Source organism: Lithobates pipiens, unplaced genomic scaffold (assembly GCF_037356315.1).
Source record: "Lithobates pipiens isolate NorthernLeopardFrog02 unplaced genomic scaffold, aLitPip1_a1.2 Scaffold_8, whole genome shotgun sequence".
Taxonomy (NCBI): domain Eukaryota; kingdom Metazoa; phylum Chordata; class Amphibia; order Anura; family Ranidae; genus Lithobates; species Lithobates pipiens.
The window spans coordinates 121,268,327-121,280,784 of record NW_027507903.1 but is presented as its reverse complement, the minus strand read 5'-3'; the positions used below and the strand labels follow the sequence as shown (position 1 = coordinate 121,280,784).

At 45.4% G+C, this 12,458-nt stretch overlaps 1 protein-coding gene across 3 annotated transcripts in view; it reads left to right on the top strand.

The window, feature by feature from the left end:
• Positions 1 to 12,458, top strand: part of ACSBG1 (acyl-CoA synthetase bubblegum family member 1) — a 119,276-nt gene that overhangs the window by 93,388 nt on the left and 13,430 nt on the right. For all 3 annotated transcript variants that reach the window (XM_077474251.1, XM_077474249.1, XM_077474250.1), the window contains one exon: positions 7,720 to 7,937. In XM_077474251.1, coding sequence (XP_077330377.1) covers positions 7,720 to 7,937 — 218 coding nt within the window. The remainder of the gene's footprint in view (positions 1 to 7,719; positions 7,938 to 12,458) is intronic.

Genomic DNA, 12,458 nt, shown 5'->3' with positions numbered 1-12,458 from the left:
GGACCATCGAGAATCTATAGAACGGGCCACATAACGCTCTGCTACATAACTATTTGGGCCATTCATTAAACAAGTAGACACAGCTTAATAAATTATAATTAAAATAGCGGAGAATTCACATTTAATAATGGCAATAAAAACATTTTAAGAAATGGAAAGATAGGAAACAGGAAGTGAGGATAAGAACATAAAGGGAAAGAACCACCTATCTGGACGTCAACAGAGGGTTTTCAGCAACAATTGTTTATGAGAGAAGAGATTATCAGAAGAGAAGCAATAATAAACAAAGTATAGCAGGCATGTGTAGGAGAATGTGTGTGAAATGGGCTTCTGGGGTAGTTATAGGGAAATAACCACCTGCAGTGCCTTGCAAAAGTATTCACCCCCTTGGAATTTTTCATGTTTTGTTGCCTCACAACCTGGAATTAACATGGAATTAACAGCATCATTTAATTTATAGAACATGCCCACAACTTTGTAGATGATTAGGACAAAATAACAGAAAAAGTCAATGTGCATAACTATTCACCCCCTAAAGTCAATACTTTGTAGAGCCACCATTTGTGGCTATCACAGCTCCAAGTTTCTTTGGATAAGCCTCTATAAGCTTGCCACATCTTACCACTGGGATTTTCCTCATTGCAAAACTGACTAGGCCATTCCAACACATTTACATTGTTTCCCCTTAAACCACTCAAGTGTGGCTTTAGCAGTGTGTTTGGGGTCATTGTCCTGCTGGAGGGTGAACCTCCATCCTAGCCTCAAATCACACACAGATTGGTACAAGTTTTGCTCAAGAATATCCCTGTATTTAGCACCATCCATCTTTCCCTCAACCCTGACCAGTTTTCCAGTCCCGACTGTTGAAAAACATCCCCACAGCATGATGGTGCCACCACCACGTTTCAATGTGGGGATGGTGTTCTTTGGGTGATGTGATGTGTTGGGTTTGCACCAGACAGCGTTTTCTTTGATGGCGAAAAAGTTAAATTTTAGTCTCATCAGACCAGAGCACCTTCCTCCCAAAATTACGGAGTCTCCCACATGCCTTTTCACAAACTCAAAACGTGCCATTTTGTTTTTTGCTGAAAGTAATGGCTTTCTTCTGGCCACTCTGCCATAAAGCCCAACTCTTTGGAGTGTACGGCTTATTGTCCTCCTATGTACAGAAACCCCAGTCTCTGCTGTGGAACTCTGCAGCTCCTCCAGGGTTACCTCAGGTCTCTGTGCTGCCTCTCTGATTAATGCCCTCCTTGCCCAGTCCATGAGTTTTGGTGTGTGGCCGTCTCTTGGCAGGTTTGCTGTTGTGCCATGTTCTTTCCATTTGTTTATAGATTTGATGGTGCTCCAAGGGATCAAAGATTTAGATTTTTTTTTTTATAACCTAACCCTGACTTGTACTTCTCAACAACATTGTTTGGAGAATTCCTTGGTCTGGGCGTGGTCGCGGCGCTGCACTAGAGCAGACGTGTTTCGTGTGAGCTCCGACGCCAGCATTTAATAAACGGCATTTACAGACATTTGGAACGAACAACAGCACCAGCAGACAATGGGGAAGAGGTCGGGAAGACCCCTGTCAAGGAAGGTGGATGCTAATAGCTCGATTAAGTGTTATATGTCCGCTGAACTGGCTGAATCTGAGAGTCAAGATGGCCTAGGCTGCTCGCTGCGTGGCGTTCCGGCCGGAGTAGGCCCCTCCTCCCGGTCCAGGCCCAAACGAAGACGCTGCTCCCCGGACTCTTCGGGCGGCTCGGATGGAGAGGATGGCGATCCTGATCATTCGGGTGTCGCATCGCTGGTGAGTGACCTGCCGACCAAAGCAGACCTGGCATCCATGCTGCTGAACCTCGAGAAGGTCATTAAAAAGGAGGTGTCTGCGGTCCGATCGGACTTATCACAGGTCCTGCTCAGGCTTGAGGAAACGGAGCAGCGGCTGGACCGCCACGCATCCGCCATCGGATCACTGCAGACAACCACCCGCCAACTTGCCATAGCACACAGGATGGCTCTCTACAAAATAGAGGACTAGGAAAACCGTAACCGGCGCCATAACATAGGGATCAGAGGCCTGCCCGAGGCAACGGGAGATGAGGACCTCCTCCCATCCGTTACAGGTATTTTTAATGGCCTGCTTGGCTGACCGGCGGGTGATATTCTGAAAATTGATGGAGTCCACAGGGCCCTGTGTCCCCGTAACCTTGGCACAGACGCTCCCCGGGACGTCATCTGCAGAGTTCACCATTTCCCTGATAAGGAGCTTATCATGCAGAAGGCCAGAGTGGCATCCCCATTAGACTTTGGTGCTATGCTTTCCTTTTTCCCGGATCTGGCTAAGGAAACCTTGGACAGGCGCAGGGCTCTGCGCCCACTTACCGAAATGCTATGTGCGGCTTCTATCAAGTACCGGTGGGGCTTCCCTGCGGCATTAATCGCAAATGTAGACGGCAAGTCGACTGTCCTCAGATTCCCAGAGGACCTGGAGAAGTTTTGCGCGGACTTGAACATTTCCCCACCGGATTTCCCCGGCTGGCAGGAGCTTCTCCCGCCTGCGGTGGACAACCTTGAGTCGCAATGGCGCAGGGTGAACCGCAAACATCGCTCCTCTCCCTCTGGAGTCTCTGTGCACCTTACCTAGGTACGAGTCCTACTACGCAGAGGCGTTCACCTTTACCTCAGCCCGGTGTTGTGCCAGGTACCCCACTTTTATTTTTTGAGATCTGGCAGCTGCACTTGCCACCCTACATCCTCTTGCTACTTTTACTTGTAGGAGCCTTACAGGAGCTGTTTCTGGCGGAGTCTTTTGTCTAGATTTGCTTTGCGTCTTCCATGCCTACCTGGAGGGAGAACTGTGCATCCCACCAACGGCTGGACTAGGGGCCTGGTAAACTCTCTAACCCTCGATTTTTTTCATAAGTTTTTGCCATTTCTCTTTTAGTTGTTTAAGTTTTTGGTTAATATTGTATAGTTACTGTCATCAGACTCTTGTTACCCTCATACCAAGTACTACTTTGTGTTGCTGGCGTCGGGGCCCCGGAGCACTACTCAGACCCTTTTTTATGGTCTGTGTCTGGATGCTCGGGCTCCCCCGCCCCCCCATACTAGGGACTGCCCGGTGCACTGTCCCTGCATCCCTGCTCCTACGGCGGCGGGAGGTGTGGGGGCGTTGTGCTATTTTAATTATAATTTATTAAGATTTGTCCACTTGTTTAATGAATGGGTCCAATAGTTATGTAAGAGGAGTTGGCCTCTTTGCTTTAGGGGCAGAAGGGTCCCTGATGGAGCTCCCAGAGTGGCGGCTCACCCTAGGGTTATCTTGTGGTTTAAAAAAAACAATGTTTTTGTTTTAGGAACTTACTTTCCTTGGGTCACAGTGTCAGCAAACTTTGCTTTAAAGTCTGACTTTTACCTGAAGACTTACCTATAGGTAGTGTAAATATCTCCTAAATGTGCACTGTTTAGGAGATATTTACTGTACATGCAGCTGGTGACCACCCAGGCTTGTTCCTTCAGACTCCTGTGCCATAAACAGCGGCCCCTGTGTGCATGTGCCAGTCACACAGCTGGAGTTTGCAGACCCGAAAGGAAGACCAGGCAAAGATGGAAGCGCCTGCAGCTGTGACAGCTCGAAGGCTGGAAGGTTTCGTTTTCAGGCAAGTTTAACATAATGTGCTAGTATGTGATGCATACTAGCACATTATGACATTACCTTTCAGATTAGGAAAAAAAAAAAAGCACCCAGCGGTTTACTACTGCTTAAAAAAAATTAAAACATTAAAGTATGTATTTGTAGCGGACCCCATGTTTAGATAGGGGAATAGATTGGCTTTTTGTGAGTATAGGTCAGATGCAGGTAAATTTCCTGGGGCTTGTTTTGTTTATTTGGGGATAGGAGTGTATGGCCCCTTTCACACGGACGATCCGTTCAGGTCCGCCTGTCAGTTTTTCAGGCGGACCTGAACGAATGCTCCATAGAGGTCTATGGAGCGTCGGATGTCAGCGGTGACAAGTCCGCTGACATCCGACCCGCTCCGATCCGAAAAAGTGTGACGGAGGAAAAAGCTATTTTTCCATCCGTCATCGGATCGGGTGACGATTGACACTGCAGTCCGTCGCCACCCAATCTCCCCTAGGGGAGAGCGGCGCTGTGACAGGTCTGTCCCTGCGCAGTGTGCAGAGACGGACCTGTCGTCTTGCTGCTCAGCGGAGATCGATCCGACGATCCCCACTGAGCAAGCGGATATCCACGGGGCGCCCCATGTGAAAGGACCCTTAGTGTAGAATGGGGTGTGGCTGCCTACATTTGGACTCAGGGATGCCTCCTCTGCTGGACAGTGGGCAAGACTGAACAGAGAGGAAGGAATGAGGTCTGAGTGGCAGGAAACCCATGTGAGAGTGGACCAATGGTTAATTTCCTTGGTCAATGGGTGTCTCTCATATAAAAAGGGGGAGTTGCATGCTTAGGGGAGGCTGAAAGTATTGAGAAAGGAGAGGAGGAGGGCCGGGGGTTCAGAGACCCAGGAGCCTCCAAGCGGAGGTTTGAAGGCCTGGGGGTTCAGAGACCCCAGAGCTGGATAACCGGAGGAGTAGGAGTCCCGGGGACCCACAACTGGTTCCTGGAGAAGTCACAACCATGTAAAGATCTGACAAAGACCGGGCGTCCCATGCGGGGATACATCGGACCTAAACGGTGTGTGTAAATTGCATGGGGAAGGAAGAAACGGGTTAACTGACAAAAACGTAATGAACAACTTTGCAGCTCCCAAGGGAGTAGTGCGCTACATATTCTTAACTCACAGGTGCTCTCTATCCCTCTATAGCTCTCAACCTCCTCCTAATCTCTAAATTCCTTTTTCTTTTATAGCTGATGTGATACGACTCCCTTTTAGAAGGTGTATAAGGTCATTGTCCATGGTCCCACACTGTATGTAGGAATGTAGCTACCCTCATAGACTAGGGACTATGGGATGTGATATATAGCGTGCATAAAGCAGTGCACATGACTACAACATGCAATGCCCGTTCTAAATAAACAGAAGTGAGGGAGAAAAGGAGAGGTTTGTTAACACACAGAATACATTAAAAGGGGGCAGACAAGACAGTAAGAAACAATTTCTAGAAAAGTATAATACAGGGCGATTAGGTAGTGGATGTACAGTGCCTTGCGAAAGTATTCGGCCCCCTTGAACTTTTCAACCTTTTGCCACATTTCAGGCTTCAAACATAAAGATATAACATTTTAATTTTTTGTGAAGAATCACCAACAAGTGGGACACAATTGTGAAGTGGAATGAAATCTATTGGATATTTTAAACTTTTTTAGCAAATAAAAAACTGAAAAGTGGTGCGTGCAAAATTATGCGGCCCCTTTACTTTCAGTGCAGCAAACTCATTCCAGAAGTTCAGCGAGGATCTCTGAATGATCCAATGTTGTCCTAAATGACTGATGGTGATAAATAGAATCCACCTGTGTGTAATCAAGTCTCTGTATAAATGCACCTGCTCTGTGATAGTCTCAGTGTTCTGTTGAAAGCGCAGAGAGCATCATGAAGACCAAGGAACACACCAGGCAGGTCTGTAGTACTGTTGTGGAGAAGTTTAAAGCCGGATTTGGATACAAAAAGATTTCCCAAGCTTTAAACATCCCAAGGATCACTGTGCAAGCGATCATTTTGAAATGGAAGGAGTATCAAACCACTGCAAATCTACCAAGACCTGGCCGTCCCTCTAAACTTTCAGCTCAGACAAGGAGAAGACTGATCAGAGATGCAGCCAAGAGGCCCATGATCACTCTGGATGAACTGCAGAGAACTACAGCTGAGGTGGGAGAGTCTGTCTATAGGACAACAATCAGTCGTACGCTGCACAAATCTGGCCTTTATGGAAGAGTGGCAAGAAGAAAGCCATTTCTCAAAGATATCCATAAAAAGTCTCGTCTAAAGTTTGCCACAAGCCACCTGGGAGACACACCAAACATGTGGAAGAAGGTGCTCTGGTCAGATGAAACCAAAATCGAACTTTTTGCCCACAATGGAAAACGATATGTTTGGCGTAAAAGCAACACAGCTCATCACCCGCAAAACACCATCCCCACTGTCAAAGATGGTGGTGGCAGCATCATGGTTTGGGCCTGCTTTTCTTCAGCAGGGACAGGGAAGAAAGTTAAAATTGAGGGGAAGATGGATGCAGCCAAATACAGGACCATTCTGGATGAAAACCTGTTGGAGTCTGCAAAAGACCTGAAACTGGGACAGAGATTTATCTTCCAACAAGGCAATGATCCCAAACATACAGCAAAATCTACAAAGGAATGGTTCACAAACAAACGTATCCAGGTGTTAGAATGGCCAAGTCAAAGTCCAGACCTGAATCCAATCGAGAATCTGTGGAAAGAGCTGAAAACTGCTGTTCACAAACGCTCTCCATCCAACCTCACTGAGCTCGAGATGTTTTGCAAGGAAGAATGGGCAAGAATTTCAGTCTCTCGATGTGCAAAACTGATAGAGACATACCCCAAGCGACTTGCAGCTGTAATCGCAGCAAAAGGTGGCTCTACAAAGTATTAACGCAAGGGGGCCGAATAATTTTGCACGCCCCACTTTTCATTTTTTTTATTAGTTAAAGTTTCAAAAATCCAATAGATTTCGTTCCACTTCACAATTGTGTCCCACTTGTTGGTGATTCTTCACAAAAAATAAAAATTGTATATCTTTATGTTTGAAGCCTGAAATGTGGCAAAAGGTTGAAAAGTTCAAGGGGGCCGAATACTTTCGCAAGGCACTGTATATGGATTATTTTTGGAGAATACGGATATTGCTTGTGTCACTTCTTTTTTTTTTTATCATTACCAGAGTGCCATTATACAGGTTTTGCTCACTAGTCTGTTTTAGAAGATACACAATATTACATACGTTGTAATCAGTGGCGGCTGGTGTTCAAAATGTTTGGGGGTGCGCAAACAAGCGGAAAATTATGAGGGGTTCCCACCATCCCTGTGCTAAGTTCCCAGGTCTGTACACCTGCTGTGCCCATCATGAGGGGTTCCCACCATCCCTGTGCTGACTTTGAGTACATGTTCCCCCCTTCCTGCACACATTACCCCCCCATACATATTACTTCCCTTCCCTGTACATTTTACCCCCCCCCCTTCCTGTACATTTGAACAGATGTTGCACTAATTACTGCTCATCCTGATAGGGGTTAAAGCTGATGCTGTCTAGCTGGCCTGGGCTGCACACTGAGAAGCCTGCATAAAAAAGGGCTGCAGTAAATCGGGCTCTCTCTCCTCACATTCCAGAGATCCCGGCCAAGAGTGATCTGCTGACTTGTCAACTCCCTGCAGGTCAAAAGAACACAAATGAAGCTTCTCGTCTGCAATCACATGATTGCATAGACGGCACGCTTCCCATAGTGCACTGTGTCTGGTGCCTGAACACAGTGCACTTAAAGGACTTTTTTTTTGGTGACTGCCTTGGGGGGGTGTCGCCCGTGCGCCCCCTATAGACGGGCCGCCACTGGTTGCAATACATACAATTGTAATACATACATAACATCAATAATGATAATAAAAGAATAGTAATTCGTTTTTTTTGTTCATGTTACTATGAAAAACAAGTCCTTTTATTGGCATGAATGGATGCTTATGCCTGCAGATAGCTAACCTGTTACTCCCTTCTATACAATGCTTGTACTGAACATCTAACAATGAAGTCCTTTTCACAGCTGTGGCAAGACTGTGCCCGGATGTCAAATGAAAATAGTTAATAAGGACCCAGATGGAAATGGAGAAATCTGTTTTTGGGGACGGACAGTCTTCATGGGATATCTGAACATGCAAGAAAAGACTAGAGAGGTTTTTGATGAGGATGGCTGGTTACATTCTGGAGACATTGGTAAAATGGACAATGATGGCTTTCTGCAGGTGACGAGCAGAATCAAAGGTATCTTTTTCAAAATGTCTTTATCAATTTTTTTCAATTAAACGTGAATACTTTCTGTAGAAACATAAGGCCGTTGCTGGTTAGGACAATGTGTGGCCCTCCAGGGGTTGAAAAAATGTCATGGCCTGGTAGCAATGTCTAACCCAATTCCTACACCCCCCTTTTTAGTTACAACATTCTGGCACTCAGCTGGCTGGAATGGATCATAGTGTTTCTGCAGGAACCAAGAAGCTCCACACTGACCAGCATGGACCGTGGAACAGGAGGTGATGTCACCGGCGTCTGATTGGCAGGACTGGAATCTTCTCAATCAGGGCTGCCGTGGTGAAAGGCTACGCGCTTGGAGCTGGCTGCTCCTTCTATGGCCTCAGAAGATGCATGCTTGTCAGAGTAAAGTGCAGTCCTGGCATTCCACATGGCTCTGTAGGTCCCACTGCTGTTCCAGATAGCTGGAAAGGATTGAGCAGCTGGCTGGAATGGATCACAGCGTTTCTCCAGGAACAAAGGAACCAAGAAGCTCCACACTAATCAGCATGGACTGTGGAACATATAGAACATCTAGGCCATTAGAAGGAGTAGCCAGCTCCGAGTGTGTAGCCTTTGCCGGTGACATCACTTCCTCGTCCATGGTCCATGCTGGTCAGTGTGGAGCTTCTTGGTTCCTTTGTTCCTGGAGAAACGCTGTGATCCATTCCAGCCAGCTGCTCAATCCTTTCCAGCTATCTGAAACAGCGGTGGGACCTACAGAGCCATGTGGAATGCCAGGACTGCACTTTACTTTGACGAGCATGCATCTTTTTTCATCTTGTAACTGTTTTTAATCTTATCCTATTAAAGTCCATAATTTTAATACTACACTCAGGTCGTTAGCGCCTACCCCCCCCCCCCCCCCCCACCCTGTTTTTTCAATACTGAGGTATGAAGTGAGGGTTTAAGTACTCAAGTATTTAGTCACACCCTAGCATCTTTTCTTCCCCATACTACTGGTGAATACAGTAAATGTAGAAACTCCAGGAATAAAGCAAAGGCAAACTGAAGCAACTCAAAGGATCGCATATTTTGACTTGATTTTGGTCTGATGGCTGTGTATATGTGCCATAATGCTGCAGAGGGTTTTACTGCCCCAGAACTATCACTACTCCAGGATGTTGGTTAAAGCGGTATTTAACCCAAAAGAAAAACGTTTATTACAGTATCTCACAAAAGTGAGTACACCCCTCACATTTTTGCAAACATTTTATTATATTTTTTCATGTGACAGCACTGAAGAAATTACATTTTGCTACAATGTAAAGTAGTAAGCGTACAGCTTGTATAACAGTGTAAATGTGCTGTCCCCTCAAAATAACTCAACACACAGCCATTAATGTCTAAACCTCTGGCAACAAATGTGAGTACACCCCTAAGTGAAAATGTTCAAATTGGGTCCAAAGTGTCAATATTTTGTGTGGCCACCATTGAGTGCACATGCTCAGCATCATATTCAGAGGTCATCCTTGAGAAATAGGCATATGAGTGCTCCCGGCATTGCTGCAGAGGTTGAAGGGGTGGGGGATCAGCCTGTTAGTGCTCAGACCATACGCCGCACACTGCATCAAATTGGTCTGCATGGCTGTCGTCCCAGAAGGAAGCCTCCTCTAAACATGATGCACAAGAAAGCCGCTGAACAGTTTGCTGAAGATAAGCAGACTAAGAATATGGATTACTGGAACCATGTCCTGTGGTCTGATGAGACCAAGATAAACTTATGTGGTTCAGTTGGTGTCAAGCGTGTGTGGTGGCAACTAGGTGAGGAGTACAAAGACAAGTGTGTCTTGGCTACAGTCAAGCATGGTGGTGGGAGTGTCATGGTCTGGGGCTGTACGAATGCTGCCGGCACTGGGGAGCTACAGTTTATACCCATGAATGCCAACAGGTATTGTGACATACTGAAGCAGAGCATGATCCCCCTCACTTCAGAGACTGGGCCGCAGGGCAGTATTCCAACATGATGATAACCCCAAACACACCTCCAGGACGACCACCACTTTGCTAAATAAGCTGAGGGTAAAGGTGATGGACTGACCAGGCAAATCTCCAGACCTAAATCCTATTGAGCATCTGTGGGGCATCCTCAAAATGGAAGGCGGAGGAGCGAAAGGTCTGTAACATCCACCAGCTACATGATGTCGTCATGGAGGAGTGAGAGGACTTCAATAACAACCATGGAAAGCTCTGGCGAACTCCATGCCCAAGAGGGTTAAGGCAGTGCTGGAAAATAATGGTGGCCACACAAAATATTGACACTTTGGCTTAATGTGGACATTTTCACTAAGGGGTGTACTCACTTTTGTTGCCAGCAATTTAGAGATTAGTTGCTGAGTTATTTTGAGGGGACATCAAATTTACACTGTTATACAAGCTGTACACTCACTACTTTAAATTGTAGCGTCATTTTTTCAGTGTTGTCACATGAAAAGATATAATAAAATATTTACAAAAATGTGAGGGGCGTACTCACTTTTGTAAAATCCTGTATATTGACCTTTACCATTTCTTAGATGTGATGGCTGCATTCATTTTATTATTTGCTTTATTTCCATCTGATGATCTGGCCAATAAGTCTGTTTATTTAAAACAAACTCTCCTGCAAATGTAGTAGTATTGTGATACTGCGATGTCCTAAAAATAATAAACACTCATTTAACTGCTGCAACTAAATTATGTGAGATACCCACACTAGCATACCATTCCAAACCTGTTAGCTGCGCTGAAAAAATGTTTTTTACATGAATTATCACACAAAATAAATTATGCCAATAAAAATGATTTTGACCAATCAGTGAAATGACACAGTCCATAAAATAATTAATAGTTTAAGCAATAGCTATATAAATAAATTCCCAGACATCCGGTCAAATAAAATGAAAAAGTCCTCCGAATGTGCTTGTATCCTTAAAAGTCTATTCCTTGTGACATCACATAGCTAATATACACCCGAAAAGTGATGGCCTGCTCCAAGAAAGAGATCCTCCACCTCTATTCACATTGTCACTTTCCAGATTTTAAGATCTCTTTTTAGGGAGATCTACACAGGCATGTAATCCTTTCACAGACAGGGGTTCACTTTAAGAATCTAGAGAGTGGCTCCCACAGAAACGTCACAGATGGTACCGGAGTTTTCTAGGCAGTATTCCTCCCCCATGTGAAAAACAAGAATGCCTCCATAGTGTAATTCGTACACTAATTTTACCTTTTATTTTGACACTGTTTTTGAAAATAAAATTGTGTCAACATCCATTGTTATAGAGAAAAAGCATGACAGGACCTCTTAAATATGAGATCTAGGGCCAAAAAGACCTCATATCTCATATTTACACTAAAATGCAATAAAAAATGTTTTGTCATTTACATTTTATTTTTTATTTTAAATGGGCCTTTAAGGGCTATGGGAGGAAGTGACGTTTTGACGTCGCTTCCGCCCTACATTGTTATGGAGGCAGGTTCCCCTCACTGGCCTCCATGCGCAGCAAGGGTGAAGATCCGATCGCCTCTGCTGCTGCAGACGGCTCTGGTAAGTGGCAGAGGGCACCGGAGCGCGGCGGGAGGCCCCTCTCCCCCGATGCCGATAAAAGTGATCTCGCAGTGAATCCACTGCAGAAACCAGTTTTATCTGAAAGCGAACTGCTCACTGAAGAAGAGGATACCGGGGTTATGGCATCTAACTGCTGCCATAAAAACGATATTCCTCTTCAAAGTACCGACATATAACAACAGTGGGCGGTCCAGAAGTGGTTAAGAAAACAAAGTGTTGATTTTGACACATGACCTCTCTCAAACAGACCTTGTAAACTCAAACTTCTCGGTATATGGATAAATTTGTTATACTGTATACAAACTTGGTAATTTAACCAAACTTGTATTTAAGGTGAAGATAAATCACTGATGAATTTACATTTAAGCATACAACAAAATTAAACCATTGATAGGACTTTGAACTCAGGTTTGTTGAGATATACTAAATTGTGTATTTCTCTTTACTTGGAACAGAATTATGTCATACTGCAGTTAGAAATAAAACAATTCCAATGTTAATGCTACAAAGTTTTAAAAAATTTTAAGTCAGCAGCTACAAATACTGCAGCTGCTGACTTTTAATATATGGACACTTACCTGCCCAGGGTGCCCACAATGTCCTCACCCGAAGCCGATCTGTCCCTCAGGTCCCACGTGGAGGCACCGGTATCTTCAGTAAGGGAATCAGGAAGTGAAACGCTGCGGGTTCACAGCCTGGTTCCCTACTGCGCATTTGCGAGTCACGCTGCGTGATCTCACTGGTCCCTGGGACGGAGGAGGGGCCGGACATGGTGTAGATAGCCGCGGATACTGTGGTGATCTATGCCCGGAAGTGGGAGCAAATACCGGAGTTATACAGGTTTCTGCTCTCCCCTCCCCTGAAAGGTGCCAAATGTGACACCCGAGGGCGGGAGGAATCCGAAAAGTAGCAAGATAATCATTTTCAGCAGCTGGCGGTGGAACCTA